Source organism: Hemitrygon akajei, chromosome 6 (genome assembly GCF_048418815.1).
Source record: "Hemitrygon akajei chromosome 6, sHemAka1.3, whole genome shotgun sequence".
Lineage (NCBI taxonomy): Eukaryota > Metazoa > Chordata > Chondrichthyes > Myliobatiformes > Dasyatidae > Hemitrygon > Hemitrygon akajei.
In genome coordinates, this window is record NC_133129.1 from 185157409 (window position 1) to 185180163 (window position 22755).

General features: G+C 42.7%; 1 protein-coding gene and 1 non-coding gene across 4 annotated transcripts; both read left to right on the top strand.

Moving 5' to 3' along the window:
• Positions 1-376: 376 nt before the first annotated feature.
• On the top strand, positions 377-21239 carry LOC140729759 (eukaryotic translation initiation factor 4 gamma 2-like). Of its 3 annotated transcripts, none has more exons than XM_073049952.1 (16): positions 377-438; positions 792-943; positions 1989-2099; positions 3677-3760; positions 3848-3946; positions 4032-4173; positions 5168-5328; positions 6343-6456; positions 6852-6980; positions 8157-8255; positions 9252-9467; positions 10020-10278; positions 11103-11322; positions 12888-13093; positions 13947-14068; positions 20373-21239. In XM_073049952.1, exons 2-16 carry the CDS (start codon positions 860-862, stop codon positions 20439-20441), a joined length of 2115 nt encoding a protein of 704 aa, XP_072906053.1. In that variant the 5' UTR covers positions 377-438; positions 792-859; the 3' UTR covers positions 20442-21239. The 3 variants fall into 3 exon arrangements, with proteins under 3 accessions (XP_072906053.1, XP_072906054.1, XP_072906055.1); XM_073049953.1 differs by having other exon boundaries at positions 11118-11322; XM_073049954.1 differs by lacking the exon at positions 6343-6456.
• LOC140729890 (small nucleolar RNA SNORD97) lies at positions 6489-6689 on the top strand. The gene has a single exon (XR_012099432.1). It is a non-coding gene; the product is annotated as a small nucleolar RNA SNORD97 (small nucleolar RNA).
• Positions 21240-22755: the final 1516 nt, after the last annotated feature.

A 22755-nucleotide genomic window follows, 5' to 3' on the forward strand; every position in this document is an offset into this window, starting at 1 on the left:
AAGGGCCTGTATTGTGCTGCAGGGTTTCTATGTTTCTAAAGCATTTTGTTGCTTTACCCAACACTGAGAATATTTTGCTTTGATTTGGAATCTTTCCCTGCTGTAGATAGTAGACAAAGCCCTTGAAGAGCCCAAGTATAGCTCACTGTATGCTCAGTTATGCCTGCGTCTAGCAGAGGATGCTCCTAACTTTGATGGCCCAACTCCAGAGGGTTTGCTGCAACAACACAAGCAAAGTACGGTAAGCAGAATTCACCCCAATGATTCTAGTGCTATTGGCTTGTCTGCACATTGATAGATGCATTGGATCTTGCCTCTTAAAAAAAAAATAAATAAATTAAAAAAAATTGCTTGTTACCTTTTCTTTCCAGACATTCAGGCGCCTTTTGATTTCGAAACTTCAAGATGAATTTGAAAACCGTACCAGAAATGTCGATGGTGGGTACAATTTTAATTATCTTAAATGCAAATTATTTTATTTAGAATATCACAGAATAGGCTTTTCCTGCTGTTTGAGCTGTGCAGCCCAGCAACCCACAGTTTTAACTCTAGCCTAATCACGAGTCAATTTACAATGTCCAATTAACCTACTAATCGGTACATCTTTGGACTGTGGGAGGAAACCAGAGCACCTGAAGAAAATCTATGTGCACACGGGAAGGAACGTACAAAGTTGCTTACAAAGGGCATTGGAATTGGTCTCTGAACTCCAATGCCTCGAGCCTTAGTAGCATCATGTTAATCACTAAATTTAGTGTAGTCTTAACAAAACATTATTTTTGTTTGCTTAGTCTATGACAAGCATGATGGCCCCCTCTCAAATGAAGAGGAAGAGCAGCGGGCTATTGCCAAGATCAAAATGCTGGGCAACATCAAATTCATTGGAGAGCTTGGCAAGCTTGATCTTATCCACGAATCTATCCTTCATAAGTGCATCAAAACAGTAAGTGTCTTGGCTTTTATGCTTTTTGTTTCTTTCCAGCTTGGTGTAGGTTGTGAACATATGAGCTTTCAGTAGAGCAACTCACACAAAATGCTGGAGGAGCTTAGCAGAACAGGCATCATCTGTACTCCTTCCCCTCTACCCACCTTATTCTTCCCCCTTCCTTTCCAATCTTGATGAAGCGTCTCTGCTTGATGCGTCGACTTTTTATTCATTTCCATAGTTGCTGCCTGACCTGCTGAGTTCCTCTAGCATTTTGTGTTGCACTGGATTTCCAGCATCTGCAGAACCTCTATTTATAGTTTTCAATAGAAATGTCTGGCTGGAATGTGGGAAGGAGTAGCATCTGAGGCTTTGGGAGCCAAGACAAGTTGGGATAGGGCATTTTGAGAATGTATTGATTAATAGATTTGAAAGCTTAATTGTTTTATAATACTGGGATGGTCTTTTTCCCAGGATAGACACATCAAATAATAGTGGCCATCTCTTTAAGATGAGAAGGGGATTGTTTTAAAGCCCATATGACATGGGTACAGAATTGGGACATTTGTCCCATCAAGTCTTTTGACCGATTTATTTTTCCTCTTAGCCCCATTCTCTGCCTTTTCCTTGTAATCTTTGATGCCCAACTAATCAAAAACCCATAAACCTCAACTTCAAATGTGCCCAATAATTTGGTCTCTACAGCTGTCTGCAGCATTGGATTCAACTGATTCACCACCCTCCTCATCCTTTCTAGATGAATGTCCCTCTAATCTGAGATTCTGTGTTCTGTTTAGGAAACATCCTCACCCCAGCCACTCTATCTGGGCCTTTCAAAATTTGGTAGGTTTCAATTAGATCCCCTTTTTTTTGTTCTGAAATCTAGTGAGTACAGGCCCAGAGTCATCATATGCTCCTCATGTTAACCCTTTCATTCTTGTGAACTGCCACTGGACTCCCTGCAATGCTGGCACATCCTTTCTTAGATAAAGGGCTCAAAACTGCTCACAATACTCTGGTCTGACCTATGCATTACATCCTTCCTTGCCATTTTTTTCCTCAGCTTTTGGAAAAGAAGAAGAGGATCCAACTTAAGGATATGGGGGAGGATTTGGAGTGCCTCTGTCAGATAATGAGGACAGTAGGACCTAGACTAGACCATGAAAAGGCCAAGGTAAATGGATATTGAGTTATTTTCTGCATGCATTTAATTGTTTCAGTTAAAACATAAACATGCCAAGTAGATCGTAGCTAGCCGGGTACAGAATGGTCATATGAGCCATGGTCCCTTTGAGCTACAAGTAAATGAATTGAACTTAAGGTGGATTTGGCATCCCTGAATCTTGGATGCTGTCCCTGACTGGGATTTCACCTCCACTGAAAGTCCTCTTTTGCTTGTTATGGCTGAAACATCTACAGAGTAGTGCACCTTTTTGCTGTACCGTAGATTTCGTACTACAGAGCGCACCTGATTAAAAGCCGCTGGCTCTAATTTTAGAAAGAAAATCAATTTTGTACTTGTACAAGCCGCACCGGATTTTAGGCCGCAGGTGTCCCACGTTGTAATATGAGATATTTACACAGAAAGATATTACACGTGAGGATTTTTTAACTTTTAATTAAATCCATATGGTAACATAAACAAATACATATTGCAAATGCTTTTTTTTCGAACCGTGCCTGTAACACGGCTACTTTTAAATATACATACGTATCGGTAACACACAAATTACGTTGCGTATACATTCCAATATCTCCTAACGACTGGTAAAAAAATATATACTGCAGCCTACCAGGAAAAGTTATTGATCGCCTTTAACTTAAAAGCAGCGTTTCGCGCTGGCCTAATGCCCCCACCTTCCCGTTTATCGCAAACCGGTATTTCCCACAAGACGCGGCGAAACTGGATGTGACGTCATAGTATCCCGGGATGTAGTACTTCTAACTTTAACTAGAAAATACTAACAAATGAATTACTAAGCGAAAATATTATAAACTAAATAACTGCCATAAAGGCAGCACAATGCTTTTCTTCGAGTGTTTTCCATGTTGATGAGGGTGAGTACAAATGACTGATTTACAATAATTTAATTGTGAAAGTGCGCTTGATTTATCATACAATTTCATTGGACCTCTGTGAACTACTCATCAATTTTATTGGTCTACTGTTACTAGGCAAAATGTTTTTGGCGGCATGAAAAAAAATCATGCATTAGCCGCACCGTAGTAAAGGCCGCAGTGTTCAAAGCTGTTCAAAATGTGGGAAAAAAGTAGCGGCTTATAATCCGACATCTACGGTACTTTGATTTGTGTGCATCTGACAGTAAGCTCGGTATACACAAATTTTGCTGTGACAGGTTAAGCCTCTGTTTGACTTAGCCTACTTGAAAAGGACTTGATTGATTGATTTATTTAGAGATAGTGTGGAACAGGCCCTTCAGCCCTAAAGAGTCACACCACCCACCTAGCCTAATCACAGGACAAATTTACATGACCAATTAACATACTAGCCATTATGTCTTTGTGCTGTGGGAGGAAACGAGAGCACCAGGAAGAAATGTGTAAACTCTGTACAAAAATGTATGCTGGAATGAATTGAACTCTTGACACTCGTAGCTGTACTAATGTTGCATTAACTACTATCTACTGTGATGTCGTTATTAATTTATAAATCTATCTAATATGATTAATCAATGTCATACTGACTTGTTTAATTCAAGCTTAATATTTGGACATTTCTGCTCTTTCTAGTCTCTAATGGATCAGTACTTTGCCCGGATGCGTTCCTTGATGCAAAATAAGGAATTGCCAGCTAGGATTCGTTTCCTGCTGCAGGTAACACGTGTGGTTTTGACTTCATAATTGTGCTTTTTAAACAAAATCAGGAGTGTGAAACAGCAGCTTTATCCCCCTTCTGACCAGGATACTGTGGAGTTGCGTGAGCACCGCTGGGTTCCTCGCAAGGCTTTTATTGATAATGGACCAAAGACGATAAACCAGATTCGTCAAGATGCAGTAAAGGTGGGTTGTTATGAAACTTTACGTTTCAGATTCAGGAGAAGAGAATTTTTTGAACTGTGGTTCATATTTCTGGTTTTGTGTGTAGGATTTGGGAGTTTTTATTCCGCCAACCATGGCTCAAGGAATGAGGAATGACTTCTTTCTGGAGGGACCTTTTATACCACCTGGAAGGAAATTTGACAGAGACCCACTTGGAGGGCTTGCTGATATGTTTGGACAAATGCCGGGTAAGTCCAAAATAAACTTATCAAGGTGATTTGTTTTCTTGTGAGCATTCACAGAAAGTACAAAGAAACATAACTGAATCAATGAAAGATGGCACGCAGCAAGACAAACGGACCAATGTACAAATGACAGCAAACTGCAAATACAAAAAGAAAAAATAAATGAGCACTAAACATTGAGAACAAAGTAAAATTTCTTATCAAATTATGTTACCATTAAGAAGATGATACACTGAAGGCACACTCAGTGATTCAGGAACATCACTTTCTCTGCCATCTGATTTCTAAATGGGCACAGGACCTATGACATAACAATACAGCACAGTACAGGCCCTCCGTCCCAGTGTTGTGCCAACCCTTAAACCCTGCCTCCCATATAACACTCCACCTTAAATTTCTCCATATACCTGTCTAGTAGTCTCTTAAATTTCACTAGTGTATCCAAATATAAGCACTATCTTGGTGGTACTTACTTGTTTTTTACACTATTAATGTTAACTGTTTAATAGACAAGTATTTAATGTAACTCAGCTTTTTCTCTCATGTATGTCATTGTACTTCTGTTATAGTTCATAAATTTCATGACATGACAGTGATATTAAATCTGATTCTGTCATATACTGCCGAGATTTCATTTTCTTGCGAGTAGTCACAGAAAATACAAAGAAGTTCGGTGAATTAATGGAAAAACGCACACGAGGCAAACAGCCAGTGTGCAACTGACAATAAACTATCAATACAAAAAGAAAAAAAAACCAAAATAATAATAAATAGTAAGTATCGAAAATGTGAGTTGGAGTCCTTGAAAGTGAGTCCATAGTTTGTGGGAACAGTGATGAGGTGACTGAAGTTATCTCCTCTGGGTCAGGAGCCTGATGGTTGAAGGGGTAATAACTTCCTGAACCTGGTGGTGGTATTGGACTCTGGATTTTAGAAGTGCCTTTCAGGCATGTTTAATATCCTTTCTGAAAGTGTCTTTTTTCTTTATGACTTGAAGGTAGTGGAATTGGTACTGGTCCAGGCGTAATTCAAGACCGATTCTCACCTACTATGGGGCGACATCGTTCCAACCAGCTCTTTAATGGCCATGGTGGGCATGTTCCTCCTCAGTCACAGTTTGGGGACATGGGAAGCAAGTCTTTCCTTAAATCTAACCAGGTGAGAGATGGGAACATTTCATGTCCCTTTAGAACAGTTGATTTAAGTTTGTTCTTGTGTATATTCATTAATGCAGTTCGACCCACAAGTTTGCCAACTTCCTTTGTAATGGCCTAGTAGGCAGCCTAGAAGTGGGATTATACTATCCTTGAATTAATTGAAAAGTGGGACAAGTTGGTGGGAAACTTTTGCATTTAATAAAAATTTGTAGGTCAGATCAATAATTATCGTAATCGTTAGGTTGCATCCCCAGTCTGAAGGAGGTAAGTAGTTTGTTATTCCTGGCTTGTGCAGCTTGTGATCAGCTGAGATTTGAAGAGTGTAACTTATAGTTGAACTACCCCACTGAATAGCTGTATTCTATAGCTGCTTTTAATATGGAAAATTACCTTGTCTCATTCAAATAAGTTGAACGAAATTCCTTGTAGCAGCTAACCTTGTGTAATACAGAGCTTTCAAGACCTTGTGGTAGCGAACTGATTGGATTTTGCTTGCAATGGCATTTTATGGTTTCCATACCACGGATGTTCCCTGCCCACCCCTTTCCTCCCCAGGGTGAAATAAAGCCCCTAGAAATGCTCACCTTACTGATAGGGTTAATGTTTCTGAAGAGGCTGGTACCAGAATGGGACTTGAAATGGATTATTTAATAGGCAAGTAAATTTGAGGTTAACCGAGATGCACCTCTGCAAACCTGCTTGATGAGCAGCCGGTCACTGGCATCACATTGTCCATGGTTACCGGGCAGCTGAAGTCTTGCAGAGTGCATGTTCGAGGCTGTCCCTTGTGATTTGTGTGTTGTCCTTCTGAGTCGAACCTTGTGGCTTCCTACACTTGGGATGTGGCTGTCTGTGGAAACAGCCCCTGGTTGCTGGTGGACAAAAAGTACTGGTGTTGCAGAGAGTGTGGAGTTAAGGACTTGGCTCGGCCGCTGGTTGGGCATGTTTGTCCTGTTAAAGCTGAGGCTGGCAGCAGGTAGTATTGGCACAAGGAAGTGACAGTGTTCTATTACAGGGACAGATCCAGCATTACCACGGACAAAACCAGGGACACTCATCCCAGCAACCAACTCAATCCAAGGGCATGCCTCCTCGGTTCATAAAGAAAGGACAGATCAATGCAGATGAGGTAATCTGAATCTGGACATATTCACTGGTTCGGTGCCCAATGATTAAGGAATGACGCGTTATTGCGAGGACTAATCTGGCAAGCCATTCTTTCCATTTGACTCACTTGACCTCTCTTGCCAATTTCTCTCTGCCCCCCCCCCCTTCACTCTATTTGCTTTGCCCTTCTCCCTCTCCAACCTGTCACGGATAGCTGGCCAGTGTCCTGTGAGCGTGGTTAAGAAATGAGGGCAGCCACACAAGTACCTGACAAAGTAACCAGCTGTTCTTCAGATATTTGGATCTGTATTAAGCTTTTTCAAAATGTTACATATCTGCATGCAGTACTAACTGTGTGTGTGTGTTTCTGTGTTGTTGGCAGCTGCTGAGTTTGTTATTTGCCTTTTCTATTTGCAGATCAGTTTGAGGCCTGCACAGTCATTCTTGCTGAATAAAAATCTAGTGCACAAACTTCAACCGCAAACACCAACTATGATCCCACCAAGTGCACAGCCTCCTCGTACTCAGACACCACCCCTGGGGCAGGTATGTGTTTAAGCACTGCTCAATTTGCTTGGTAAAATTCTAACAGGTTTCTTTAGATACTATAAGACCATAAGATATAGGAGCAGAATTAGGCTTTTGGCCCATTGAGTCTGCTTCACCATTGTATCATGGCTGATCCAATTTTTCTTCTCCTGCCTTCTCCCTGTATCCCTTCATACCCTGACCAGTCAATGATCTATCAACCTCTGCCTTAATAGACTGTAGGTGCAGGAGTAGGCCATTCAGCTCCGCCATTCACTGTGATCATGGCTGATCATACACAATCAGTACTCCATTCCTGCCGTCTCCCCATATCCCTTGACCCCACTTATCTATAAGAGCTCTATCTAACTCTCTCTTGAATGCATCCAGAGACTTGGCCTTAAATATACATAGAGGCCTCCACAGTTGCCTGTGGCAAAGAATTCCACAGATTCACCACTCTGGATAAAGAAATTCTTCCTCATCTCCATTCTAAAAGGATGCCCCTCTATTCTGAGACTGTCCCCTCTGGTCTTAGACTCTCCCATCATAGGAAACATCCTCTCCACATCCATTCTATCAAGGCCTTTCACTATTCTAAGGTTTCAATGAGGTCACCCCTCATTCTTCTGAATTCTAGTGAATACAAGCCCAGAGCCTGTAACTCAAGACTATAACTCAGTCTTGACAAAATAAGGGTTTATTATCTAGAACATTAAGCCCACAACGTTATGCCAATCTTATAACCTTCTCTAAGGTCAATCTACCTTTCCCTCCTACATGACCCTCTATTTTTCTGTCATTTAAGAGTCTTAACTATCCTTAATGTATCTGCTGCTCTCCAATCTGACAGTGTGCTCTATGCAACCACCACTGAAGAAATCTGCCTCTGACACTCCCTCTATACTTCCTCCATAAAATAATGCCCCCCCCCCCCCACCCTGGTAAAATGTCTCTTGCCTGTCTGCTCAATCTATGCCTCGTAACATCTTGTAAACCTTCTTCGTTACCACTCATCCTTTGCTGCAAAGAAAAAGCACAATGCTCGATGTTGTGAATTTTGTTTTGCAAGTTCGATGCAGTCCCTCATTAGAGAGGAATGATTTAAATTTTGACCTTCAAATATTTCTCTAATTTTTAAACTATTTAACATTGTAGCTTCACTATTGAGTGGTAACATCTGTTTCTTGTCAGCCCCCTCAACTAGGTCTCAAAACAAATCCACCCTTGATTCAGGAGAAGCCTGTGAAGAACAAGAAAGCACCTTCCAAAGAAGAACTGCTTAAACTGACGGTGAGTGACCTCACAGTCTTTAGATTGGGATGCTAGGGAGAATTGTATCTTGAGTAGGTAAGATAATCTGGTCACGTTCTACATCCAATTAGTCTTCACTGTCTGGCTTACAGTGGTTTTAGGGGTCAGTTTAATTTGTATAGTAACAATTCTCTGGTACTTTAGCCGATTTGATCATATCTATGCTGGAGTAAATGGTTCAGTGACATGGCCAAATGGGGTCTGTAATACAGTAATGTACATATCCATAGAACAGTACAGGCCTTTCAGCCCACATGTTGTGCTGACCTTTTAACCTACTCAACAATCAATGTAATCCTTCATAGCTCTCCAGTTTTCTGTTGTTCACGTGCCCAACTTAGTTTCTTAAATATCCTTAATGTATCTGCCTTAAACACCACCCTGGTCAGTGTACACACATCCACCACTGTGTATATTTTTGAAAAAACAGCTCCCTCTGACATCATCCGTCTTGTCATAGCTGGTGGTGGGGGGGAGAGAATGCGTGCTAATGGGAATACCCCACTAATTAAATGCTCCCAATGGCCTGTCTTTCAAATAGCCTCTGACAGAAGGAGCAAAGCCGCTGTCCTGTTCAATGCTGACTGGCAACTCCTGCAGTGCTACTGGTGCTAAATGGCATCTGTCTCTGGAATTCCTTAAGATTCATCAACTTCAAGGAAAGGGGAGTCCTGCTGTATGGCAACAGCTTGCTTTCTGTACCATGCCAACATAATATCATTGACAGATCCCGACGAACAGAAGGCCTCATGACATTCTCCCCTCCCACATCCCATGCTTTCCTCTAATCATCTTAAAATGATACTTCCCTCGTATTCAGAAGTGCTGCTTTCAATATTAAAAGTTGCAGTTGTTATGCACATTGACAGTCTGAACCTCTACTAGTAAAACTTCCTACCCTCGAACACCACTGTGAAGATTTTTTTTAAAAAGCTTCATTTTAGTTTCTCACAATGGTCTATTTTTTTTTTGCAGGAAACTATCCTAACAGAGTATCTGACAAAGGTTAACATTAAAGATGCTGTTAATGGAGTGAAGGAAATGAGGGCACCAAAACCTTTCCTGCCAGAAATGTTGAGCAAGATGATTGTGTACACTCTCGATCGCTCAGATGAGGACAAGGAACAAGCCAGCAGTTTAATAGATGCTCTCAGGCAGGAGGGCCTTGTTACGGGTGAAAATTTCATGCAGGTAATTTGGGAGTATAAGAAGTTGAGTTATTTGTCATGCTGGATTTATTCTTTTCGGTGTCCACTGCTGAATGACAGTTACAGAATATAGTATTATAGCTGTTGTCATACATCTGTATGAGGAGCATTTGATGGATCTGAGCCTATACTCGTTGAAGTTTAGTTATAATGACGGAGGATCTCATTGAAGCCTATCGAATATTGAAAGTCCTAGATACAGTGGACTTGGAGAAGATATTTCCTATTGTGGGGGAGTCAAAGAACAGTGGGTGGTGTATCTTGAAGTCATTGCCATAGACAAATGTGGAGGCCAAGTCATTGGGTGTGTTGAAAACAGGTTGATGGGTTCTTGGTTTTATTTCGGATGTCAAAGATTACAGGAAAATGGGGTAGAGGAATAATCAAGTCAGCCATGATGTAGTAGCAGAGCAGACTTGGCTGATTTTGCTCCTATGTTTCATGGTCCTAATTTTAAACCAGGTAAAGTGATTATTGATAATGGCAGAGCGACCTTGTAATTTTCTTGTTAATGGAGTCTGTTTTTTGTTTTCAGGCTTTCTTGAATGTATTGGACCAGTGCCCCAAGCTGGAGGGGGATATCCCGCTGGTGAAATCTTACTTGGCCCAGTACGCAGCGCGTGCTGTTATCTCAGAGCTTGTGACCCTTCTGGAACTTGCCCAGCCCTTTGAGAATGGAACCCAATTCCCCTTGTTCCTACTTTGTCTACAGCAGCTTGCCAAATTGAAGGATCGAGAGTGGTTGACTGACCTTTTTCAGCAGAGCAAAGTCAACATGCAGAAGATGCTGCCAGGTTTGTGAATCTGAGGGATAGTGTCATTAAGGTGTGAGCCTTTGGGGCAGTGGCTAATGCATAAGAGCATAGAGAAATGGCATTTCATTGCAGATAATGTGTTGGAATGAAGAACTGGAATTAGTTTTATTATCACAGAAACGTGAAAATTCCAGTTGTGGATTCCCAGTTTTCGCTGGGTATAATCCTAAACTTACCTGGCATTAACTCCAGGTTTAAATCCTGCTTTTCTATGCATCCTCCTTTAGAATTGGGCTAATTTCCCTGTCTTGAACTTTCTTGCATCAGAGGTTACAGAACCTGCTTGTGTGGTTGGAAGTACTCTTGTTGATCCACTGACCACATACACCTCTGCTCTGTTTGCAAGTGCTGTAAACCTACCTTCACGTTTTCAGTCACCTCGGTAGAGCCTGTACTCATCTTCTCTGTTTATCTTGTATTGAACACTGTTTGGAAAGCCATTTTGTTTTACTTGCATTACAGCAGTCTTACACTTCATCTCCTTCCCTATCTTGGATCTTTTATCCAATTCTCCCCTCCTCCAGTCTTTGCTTTCTCGGCTCTTCAACCGTCAGTGTTCCCTCTGAGTCACTGTTGCTCACCTATTTTCTGACTGACTCAGATTTGTTGATTTGATCTGACTTGCCCAGTCTTTTTCCCAGTTGTGTTTGCAGTGCTTTCATGGGGTGGTAAGTGGTTAGCGGAGCACCAGTTACCGGGTTCAGTTCCTGCGTGTTTTCTCTGTGTGGGGTTCCTCCCACAAAGACCTACTGGTTAGTAAGTTAATTGTTACTGTGCTGTATGTCTAACTTTAAAAAATAAAGTTTCTGTATCTACAGAAATTGACCAGAACAAGGATCGCATGTTGGAGATACTAGAAGGCAAAGGACTCAGTTTTTTGTTCCCACTACTGAAATTGGAGAAGGAGTTGGCAGAACAAATTAAGAACGACCCGTCCCCTCAAGCCATTTACAAGTGGATCAAGGATAACATTTCTCCCAAATTGCACACAGATAAAGGATTTGTCAACATTCTTTTGACCAGGTACATCTGCCAATGCTGGAGATTGTAAATAGTCCCGCATCGTAAAAGGAAAGCAGCAGCTGTTTTTCATTTGGAAGAAGGGAGACAGCTTCTGTTCTCTGAAGTACTGCTGCTTTGCTACCTTGGGGCTTGGTTTTCAGGGACCCTGTTTGAAAATAACTCGTCAGTCCAGACTGCATATTCTGGTCCTAGAAGGTCTAGAGGTCCTTTGGCCCTCAGTATTGTGCAGACCTTTTAACCTACTGTCTAAGATCAACTAGCTCTTTGTCACATAGCTCTCATTTTCTGTCAACCATGTCTCTTTAAATATCCCTAAATGTACCACTACCCCTGGCTGAGCCTCCATGCACCCACCACTGAATTAAAACAAACAGCTACCTGTGACATCCCAGTATACTTTATCACCCTTTTAGCCATTTTCGCCCGGGAAATGTCTTGACTTTACATTTAATCTATGTCTCATCTTGTTCACAAGACGTCCTGGAGATCCTTGAACTGTGTGGCTGAGTTCCGTATGCCCCTCGGTGTCCATAGTTGTGCTATAGATGAATCATTATCATCTAAAAATAAGTATTACAAGGCCAACATGTCCTCTTATCCCTTTTTGTTTTTGTTATTCCCTGGCTAAAGATATTTCTCATCTCTGCTCTAAATGGATGCTCTTCTATTCTGAGGCTGTGCCCTCCAGTCCATCTCCTACCCCCCATCCTCATCACATTTTACAGGGGTTGTATTGAGAGCATCCTGAGCAGCTGCATTACTGCCAGGTTCGGAAATTGCACCATCTCAAATCGCAAGACCCTGCAGCGGATAGTGAGGTCAGCTGAGAAGATCATCGGGGTCTCTCTTCCGGCCAGGGACATTTACACTACACGCTGCATCCACAAAGGAAACAACATTATGAAAGACCCCATGTACCCCTCATACAAACTCTTCTCCCTCCTGCCGTCTGGGAAAAGGCTCCGAAGCATTTGAACTCGCACGACCAGACTATGTAACAGTTTCTTCCCCCAAGCTATCAGACTCCTCAATACCCAGAGCCTGGGCTGACACCTTGCCCTATTATATTATTGTAATGCCTGCACTGTTTTTGTGCACATTACGCAGTCCTGTGTAGGTCTGTAGTGTAGCTTTGTTTTTTTTTTTTTGCGTAGTTCAGTCTAGTTTTTTGTACTGTGTCATGTAACACCATGGTCCTGAAAAACGTCTCATTTTTACTATGTACTGTACCAGCAGTTATGGTGGAAGTGACAATAAAAGTGACTTGGCTTAGACTCTCACTCTATAGGAAACGTCTTCACATCCACCGTATTTAGGCCTTTCAATGTTTGATAGGTTTCAATGAGACCTCCCTGCTCAATCCAGTGAGTACAGTCCCAGAGCCATCAAATGATATTCAAACTTCCCTCTCCCTTCAAGCAGAAGATAGAAGAGACCCACTGCCCCCTATTCTAAACTTTAGTGAGAATAAGAATCAAGTGTACTAATTCTGAGGTTATGAAAGGGGATGCAAGTTGGCTCTGGTGTTTACAGGACCTTGCATAAACTGTTTGCTACTCTTGCAGCTTCCTGCAACACATTTCGAAGATGGCCCCGGCTGAAAGTGCTGACCCAACAGGTGTTCCTTCCAAGGATGTGTTGGAACTTGAGAAGCAGCTGCTCCTGTCTTTTAAGCCAGTAATGCAGAAGTTCCTGCACGATCACACGGAGCTGCAGGTTAGCGCCCTATATGCATTGCAGGTGCACTGCTACACTCATAACTTCCCCAAAGGTAGGTTCCATGTTCATTCTGGCCTTTCTTCTCTTGATTCTCTCGTCTATGATGGGAATAAGCAGAAGTGACAGTGATGTTGGTGTACTGGTTTTGTTTGTGCTTTGGACTTTTATGATTTCACTTGTTTTCTGTCAGATTGTTTCTTGTGTTCATTTTGAAAGTGGCAGTCATACTGTCCTGAAACTTGAAAGTTTATTTACTTAGATATACAGTGCAGATTAGACCCTTTGAGCCATGCTGCTCCAGCAACCCCCATCAACCCTGGTTTAACTCCAGCTTAATCACGGGATAGTTTACCATGAGCAGTTAACTACCCAGTGCATCTTTGGACTGTGGGGGTGATGGGGAGCTGGGGCTCCTGAGGGAAAACCCATCCATGTGGAGGACGTACAGAGACTCCTTAATGATGACATCGGAATTGAACTCCTAACACCTGAGCTGTAATGGTGTTGTGCTAACTGCTAAGCTGCTGGGGCACCTTTGAGCAGTACACAAAAGATGCTGGAGGAACTCGAGGGTCAAGTTGAGTTTATTTTCATTCAACTGTACACGTGTATACCACCAAATGAAATGGCATTTTTCTGGACCAAGTTGCACAATACAGCACAAAACACAAGCACATGCACGCACTCTTGTGATACAAATTTAAAAAGTAGAAGTATAATGCTATTGGTATTTAACATGTGATGAGGTCTGGATGATCTAAACCCTTTACCAGTCCTGGAACGTTGACTGTTAATTCCCCTCCATAGGTGCTGCCTGACCTCGGTTCCTCCAGATTTTCTGTTGTATCTGCAGAATCTGGTGTTAGCTGTTAGTTTGTTAACCTAGTATACTGCTTCAATTACAGGTATGTTACTGCGCTTTTTTGTGAACTTTTATGACATGGAAATAATTGAAGAGGAAGCCTTCTTAGCATGGAAAGAGGATATCAGCCAGGAATTTCCAGGAAAAGGCAAAGCTTTATTCCAGGTATTTACATGTGTACATGTATCAGTTTTTGAACTGAATCAAAATCAAGTTTCATACCAGTGGCATATGTTGTGAATTTTTTTGGTGGCATAATACATACTAATAAAAATTACAGTAAGAAATGTTTTAAAAATTAGAGTAAAAAGGGAAAAGGAAATGAATGGGTGTTCATTAGATGTCTTAAAAGAATGTTCCTTACTGAAATGTCCGTGGCTGTGACTGGGTTTCAGCTGTAGTAGTCCTGAACAGAAATATTTGATTCCTATCAGAGCTGTGTACAATGAGTCTCTACTTAACGGCACAGTCTTGCACTTGTGAAGGATCTTCAGCAATTTAATGTGTTTCATTCTTGCAATGTAAGGAAAGGGTCGCTTTGGAATCTTATGCAAGTATTGCATTGTTTAATAAGATGTAGGAGCAGAATTCGGCCATTTAGCCCATCGCATCTACTCTGGCATTCCATTGAGGCTGATATATTATCCCCCTCAACATTCTCCTGGCTTCTGTCATATTTTTGATGCACTTACTGATCAAGAACATATCAACCTTTTTAAATATACTCCATGGATGTCCGTGATAGAGTTCCACAGGTTTAATACCATCTGACGAGAAATTCCTCATCTGTTAATCAGTGTTACACAGCATCTCACTGACTGCTCGGTGTAGCCCAAGTGGATGGTTATGATCAGCTAGCAGTAGCTTGTAACTGAATTTAGTCCTCACTTTTTTTCAAGTCTCAAGCCAGAGTGGCTTGCTGGTTCTTTGGGTGAGTGTGGCTGGGATGCCCAAACTAGCTGCAAATGCTGTCTTTGGGTTTAAGTGCTTGTGGTGAGCCTCTTCTTAGTTGGACCATAACACCACAAAACATATTTAAAACTCCACTTTAAATGAACCCAATGTCCATTGAGTTACTCCTTCATGGATTCTCTACACCTCGTAGCATCTGGGGCATTCTCCCTTCTCCCATCAGGATATTTCTTGCAGTGGGAGAGTCTAGGACCACAGGGCACAGCTTCAGAATAGGAGGTCCTTTTTTTTGGCTTCCAGGGAAAAGGACTGGCAACTGTGGGGATGACTTGCAGTGGACTGGAGCGCTTGAGTGTATAGACATTGGGACAGAGGGTGTGCTGGAGCTTTTAAAAAGCATTAAGTTAGGTGACTTGCTGGAACTGGGCAAGATATACCCCAGGCTATTGTGGGAAGCGAGGGAGGAGATTGCTGAGCCTCTGGTATTGATCTTTGCATCATCAATAGGGACGGGAGAAGTATTGGAGTGTTGCAAATGTTCTCTTGTTCAAGAAAGGGAGTAGAGATAATCCAGGAAATTATCTTACTTCAGTGGTGGGCAAGTTGAAGATCTTGAGGGGCAGGATTTATGAGCAAAAGGAGAGATGTAATCTGATCAGGGATAGTCAGCAGGGCTTTGTCAAGTGCAGGGCATGCCTTATGAGCCTGATTGAATTCTTTGAGAATGTAGCAAAACACATTGATGGAGGTAGAGCAGTGAATTCAGAAAGTAAGGAGGCATGGGATCCAAGGAGACTGTTTTGTGGATCTGGAATTGGCTTGACAAAAGGGTGGTTGTACCAGATCTATTCTGGGATTCCTTCTCTTAGTGATTTTTATAAATGACCTGGAAGAGGACGTAGAAGGGTTATTAGTAATTTTGCTGATGACGCAAAGATTGAGTGTTGTGGTAGTCCAGAGGGTTGTCGAGGTTACAGCAGGTCATCGATAGAATGCAGAAATGGGCTGAGAAGTGGCAGCTTGACCTCAACCCAGATAACTTCAGGGGTTTGATCGGGGCACAACTGCGCGAGTGCGTGAATATCAGTCGGGTAGAACAGCGAGAAGAGTTTAAAAGGAGACAGCGTTAAAGAGAGGGCAGCAGAGTAGGGGGGCTTTGGTTCAATGGGGCTTCGGCGATGATGGGCCACGGCGAGGTAGGCTGCCTGTGCAGAAAATAGACAGGATGTGTGTGTGTGTGTGAGGCCGGTGTTCTGTGCTCCTGGAGACTCCCAGATGACCACATCTGTACCAAGTGCATTGAGCTGCAGCTGCTTGGAAACCGTGTTGGGGAACTGGGAATGTAGCTCGATGCCCTTTGCCTGGTCAGGGAGAGTGAGGCAGTTATAGAGAGGGGCAGGTAGTCACACCGGGGCCTCGGGGAGCATAAGTGGGTAACAGGAGAGGGAAGGGCAGGAGTCAGAGGCTAGAGAGTACCCCTGTAGCTGTCCCCCTTAACGGTAAGTACTCCTGTTTGAGTACTGTTGAGGGGGGATAGCCTACTTGGGGGAAGCAACAGTGGCCGTGCCTCTGGCACAGAATCTGGCCCTGTGGCTTAGAAGGGTAGAGAAAGGAAGAGGATGGCAGCGATGATAGGGGACTCTATAGTTAGGGGGTCAGACAGGCGATTCTGTGAGCGCGGGAAACACGGATGTTAGCTTGCCTCACAGGTGCCAGGGACCGGGGATGTTTCTGATCGTGTCCGCGATATCCTGAAGTGGGAAGGAGAACAGCCAGAGGTTGTGGTACATATTGGTACCAACAACACAGGCAGGAAAAGGGAGGAGGTCCTGAAAACAGACTACAGGGAGTTAGGAAGGAAGTTGAGAAGCAAGACCACAAAGGAAGAAATCTTGGGATTGCTGCCTGTGCCATGTGACAATGAGTATAAGAATGGATGAGGTGGAGGATAAATGCGGTGCTGAGGGATTGGAGCAGAGGGCAGGGATTCAGATTTCTGGATCATTGGGACCTCTTTTGGGGCAGGTGTGACCTGTACAAAAAGGATGGGTTGCACTTGAATCCCAGGGGGACCAATATCCTAGTGAGAAGGTTTGCTAAGGCTATTGGGGAGAGTTTAAACTAGGATTACTAGGTGGTCAGAACCAAATGGCAAATGGCTCACAAAAAGAGAAAGCCATTACAGAGACTTGGATGGCTCAGTGGCAGGAATGGTTACTTCAAGTGCTGGGTTCAGAAAGGACTTGGAGGGAGGCAAAGGGGGTGGGTCAGTGGCACTGTTGATCAGAGATAGTGTCACAGCTGCAGAAAAGGAGGAAGACATGGAGGGATTGTCTATGGAGTCTCTGTGGGTGGAAGTTAGGAACAGGAAGGGGTCAATAACTAAACTGGCTGTTTTTTTTATAGACCAACAAGTAGTAACGGGGACATCAAGGAGCAGATAGGCAGATTCTGGAAAGGTGTAATAATAACAGGGTTGTCGTGGTGGGAGATTTTAATTTCACAAATATCGATTAGCATGTCCCTAGAATGAGGGGTTTAGATGGGGTGGAGTTTATTAGGTGTGTTCAGGAAGGTTTCTTGACACAATGTGTAGATTAGCCTACAAGAGGAGAGACAGTACTTGATCTGGTATTGGGAAATGAACATTGTCAGGTCTCTCAGTGGGAGAGCAGTCTGGAGATAGTGATCACAATTCTACCTCCTTTGCCATAGCATTGGCGAGGGATAGGAACAGACAAGTTAGGAAAGTGTTTAGTTGGAGTAAGGGGAAATAATGAGGTGACCAGGCAGGAAATTGGGAACAGATGTTCTCAGAAACATACAGAAGAAATGTGGCAAATGTTCAGGGAATATTTGTGTGGAGTTCTTTGTATGGATATGTTCCAATGAGACAGGAAAAGGATGGTAGGGTACAGGAACCATGGTGCACAAAGGCTCTCTTGTAAATCTAGTCAAGAAGAAAAGAGCTTTATGAAAGTTTCAAAAAACTAGGTAATGATAGAGATCGAGAAGATTATAAAGCTAGTAGGAAGGAGCTCAAGAATGAAATTAGGAGAGCCAGACGGGGCCATGAGAAGGTCTTTTGGCGGACAGGATTAAGAAAAACCCCAAGGCATTCTACGAGCATTTGAAGAGCAAGAGGATAAGGCATGAGAGAATAGGACCAATCAATTGTGACAGTGGAAAAGTGTATAGAATCGGAGGACATAGCAGAGGTACTTAATGATCAGTTTACTTCAGTGTTCACTACGGAAAAGGATCTTGGCGATTATAGGGATGACTTGCAGCAAACTGAAAAGCTTGAGCGTGTAGATATTAAGGAAGAGGATGTGCATCAAGTTGGGTAAGTCACCAGGACCAGATGAGGTATACCCCAGGCTACTGTGGGATGAGATTGCTGAGCCTTTGGCAATAATCTTTGCATCATCAATGGGGACAGGAGGGGTTCTGGAGGAGTTCAAAGGTTATGGATGTTCCCTTATTCAAGGAAGGGAGTAGGGATAGCTCAGGAAATTTGACAAGTGAGTCTTAACTCTGTGGTTGGTAAGTTGATGGAGAAGATCCTGGGAGGCAGGATTTATGAACATTTGGAGAGGTAATATGATTAGGAATAGTCAGCATGGCTTTGTCAAAGGCAGGTTGCACCTTATGAGCCTGATTGAATTTTTTGATGTGAGTAAACTCTTTGAAAATAGATCGGTAGGTGTAGTGTATATGAATTTCAGCAGGGCATTTGATAAGGTACCCCATGCAAGGCTTATTGAGAAAGTAGGATGCATGGGATCCAAGGGGACGTTGCTTTGTGGATCCAGAATTGGCTTGCCTACAGTAGGCAGAGTGGCTGTAGACGGGTCATATTCTGTGTGGACCACTGGTGTGCCTCAGTGAACTGTTCTGGGACCCCCTTCTCCATGATTTTTATAAATGACCTGAATGAGGAAGTGGAGGGATGGGTTAGCAAGTTTACTGATGACTCAAAGGTTGGAGGTGTTGTGGATAGTGTGGAGGGCTGTCAGAGGTTACAGTGGGACATTGATAGGATGCAAAACTGGGCTGAAAAGTGGCAGATGGAGTTCAACCCAGATACGTGTGGAGTGGTTCATTTTGGTAGGTCAGATATGATGGCAGAATGTAGTATTAATGGTAAGACTCTTGTCAGCGTGGAGGATCAGAGGGATCATGGGGTCCGAGTCCATAGGATGCTCAAAGCTGCTGCATAGGTTGACTGTGGTTAAGAATGCACATGGTGCATTGGCCTTCATCAATCGTGGAATTGAATTTAGGAGTTGAGAGGTAATGTTGCAGCTATATAGGACCCTGGTCAGACCCCACTTGGAGTACTGTACTCAGTTCTGGTCACCTCACTACAGGAAGGATGTGGATCCTACAGAGTGCAGAGGAGATTTACAAGGATGTTGGAGAGCATACCTTATGAGAATAGGTTAAGTGAACTTGGCTTCTCTTTAGAGGTGTATTAGATGATGAGGATAGCCAGAGGGCGCTCTTTCCCTGGGCTGAAATGGTTAACACAAGGGTGTTTAGTTTTAGAAGTTGGTACAGAGGAATAAGTTCACACTGGGTGGTGGGTATGTGGAGTGCACTGCCGGCGATGGTGGTGGTAGGTTACGTACTCAGCACAACATTGTGGGCTGAAGATCCTGTATTGTGCTGTATATTTCTGTTCTATGTTCCACTTAGAACAGATAAGGAATTTCTTTAGCCAGAGCGTGGTGAATCTGTTGAATTATTGCCACAGGTGGCTGTGGAGGCTGTCATTGGGTATATTTAAAGCAGAGTTTGATGGGTTTTTAATTAATTGAATTGACTTTATTTTTTACATGCTTCACATACATGAATTAAAATCTTTGTTACGTCTGTCTCAATGTGCAATCAGTACTTTATAATAAATGGAACAGTCAATGTAACAGAAATGCACTCAATCAGCGTGAGTTAATCAGTCTGATGGCCTGGTGGAAGAAGCTGTCCCTGAGCCTGTTGGTTCTGGCTTTTATACTGCAGTACCATTTCCCAGATGGTATAGATTGTGGTTGGGGTGGCTTGGGTCTCCAATGATCCTTAGGTGATTTTTACACATCTGTCTTTGTAAATGTCTTGAATAGTGGGAAGTTCACAACAGCAGATGCACTGGGCTGTCCGCACCACTCTCTGCAGGGTCCTGTGATTGAGGGAGGTACAGTTCTCATACCAGGCAGTGATGCAGCCAGTTAGGATACTTTTAATTGTGCCCCTATAGGAAGTTCTTAGGATTTGCAGGGCCCACACCAAACTTCCTCAACCATCTGAGGTGAAAGAGGTGCTGTTGTGCCTTTTTCACAACACAGCTGGTGTGTACAGACCATGTGAGGTCCTCGGTGATGTGGATTCTGAGGGCATCAAAGGTTATGGGGATAATAAATCAGCCATGATAGAATGTCAGAGTAGAGTTGATGGACTGAATTACTTTTTTGCTCTTAGTGGTATGTGCTTTCAACAAGGGCTCGAGCGGTTTCCTGATATGATGCATTTGTGACCTTGCATTTCATCTGATCTACAGGTGAATCAGTGGCTGACCTGGCTAGAAACTGCAGAGGAGGAAGAGTCTGAGGAGGAAGATGGCGACTGAAAACCGGCCAAAGCCTTAAAATTGTGCAAATATACTGTTGCTGTGCTGTAACTCCGTTCATGCCAACCACTGCAGAGATTCATTCCACTGTTGCAGTATTTAGCGCAGGAGCATGTTCATGCCTCAACGTCTGCATAATCTTTTAGTGTATGTCTTAAGCGTAGTGTACCATTGAATCTTCAGATTACAGTACCTTTTTTAGGCAACTTCATGACCTTTGAATAGCATGCAATAACTGAACCCTAAATTTGCTGAGTGCAAGCGGTAGTTATAATGAAGACAATGCTGTTGGCTGCTGTTCTACATTGGTTGATTTTTACAAACTGAATAGCAACACCAATACACTGTAGAAATGCACTTTGCTCAGCAAAATACTTGAGTCGTTGCAATATTTGATTTATTTTCCCTTTGGATTGTTTGAAACAAAATAAATTGGAAACTGTAATCAGTGGGTTGCAGCTGTAACATTAATTTGCCTGTCTTTCTACCTCCGCTATTGGGTTCGAAGGCATATGCCAGGGTTAACTGTTTAAACCCTACATCCTGAGCATATGCCCAAGTCTTTAATCTCTTGTTTACCAGTTCATGCCCTGGTAAAAAGACTTGAAAGTGCTTGTCAAGATGGGGTGAAAAAAATACAATGGTGAGGTTATTGGAACTAACTTTTCTTTGACCCCTTTTGTGTGACAGTAACAGAATGAAGCCTACATAATTTATCAAATTGTGTTCACTACTTGTTCACATGGCCTGATTTTATATACAGTAACTTGTATCTATAATAAACATTGTGATACTTGATGGCTTTATTTTCCTGTTGATTTTATTTGGCTTCTTGCATTAGTTTGAAGAAATAGATAAAATCTTTTGCTTGCTCAGTGGGTGCTAAGTGTAAAGTTCGTGCAGAGACATGAAGATACTGCCATGGTAGTGTAGCGCAATGCTATTGCATCTTGGGGTTAACATTTGGTGTCCTTCCTGTGAACATGTGGGTTTCCTCCCGGTGTTCAGGTTTCCTCCCACAGTCCAGAGATGTATCAGTTAGTTGGTTTATTGATCATTGTCCAATTAGTCGGCTGGGGTTAAATAGGTGGATTATTGGATAGTGCTGCTCATTGCTGTATCTCCGAGGAAAAGTAAGCTTCCCTGTTGGTGAAGACAGGCTTACAGCAGATGGGGGTGAGGGTGCTGCAGTTGTGACTAATGCTGTTTAAACTGCATTTCCACAGTTGGTGCATTTTGCTTTCCAGTTCCAGCTTGTTTAACTGAGAGACAATGAAGGCTGTGCTTAGTGTGTGCATTTGCCAATTTTGCATGTTTGCCAAGGTTAGGAACAAGGGAAAAATGACTCAGATCAAATATTTTTGAATGTATTTTAATGTAGGGACTGCAATTTAATGAAGACATTTGCTTGGCATTGACATTAAAATTCCTAACATCAAAAACATGATTTCTGCTTCATATTGTTTCAAACCTGTAAGCATTGTGGCACAGAGTTGATCATCTGGTGAAAAATGAAGGTGATATAGCCACAGACTTGTTTACAATAGTCTTGTGTCTAGAAATGCCCATGGCATTGCAATCTGCAAATAAATGACCTTAGGGACTCGTTACTATTTTCCTCCATTCCCATCCCTGGCACCCACTGTAATTTTGTTTTAAACTTGCCCCTCTCTTTCACCTTAAATACCTGTTTTCTAAGTGATTTAAAGGACATTTATCATCAAATGAGAAATCTTGCCACAAAAAGCCATGAAACATAGAAAGCCCTGGCACTGTTCAAAGAAAAACATCGAACACCAAGCCCCACAAACAAGCAAAATAAACACATTGCGCAAATGGCAAAAGAAGTCCAGGCTTGTTCAGTCTAGTGCTCTGTTCATTATCTGCAGGCCACCTCGATCAAAATAGCAGTGAAAAAGGAGCAAACAGGAACTGGAGTCCAATCCACAAACCTTGCCCAAGACCCAGGACTCTTAGCTCAATCCCCCGGTAGCAGTAAGCGGGAGAGAGACCATTTGAATGCAGGGACTTTCCTCCAGCAACAGTGGATGCGAAGGAGAAAGACCATCACATGTAGACACCACTTTCCAGCAGCTGTGGGTGAGGGGCTGGTAGATGATGCTGAACGCCTGCTTGTCTTCTGCTTGCTCCTCAATTTCAATCTTCCTCGACACTAATCAGTGAAAAGTAGAGTTGATCCAGGCTTTTTGGTGTCATGGAATCCAGACCATGTCAGCAAAGCGCCAGATCATTTAATCAGCCCATAAACACACAACCAAATGTAGATCACAGGCTGCAACAGTAGCAGAATCCC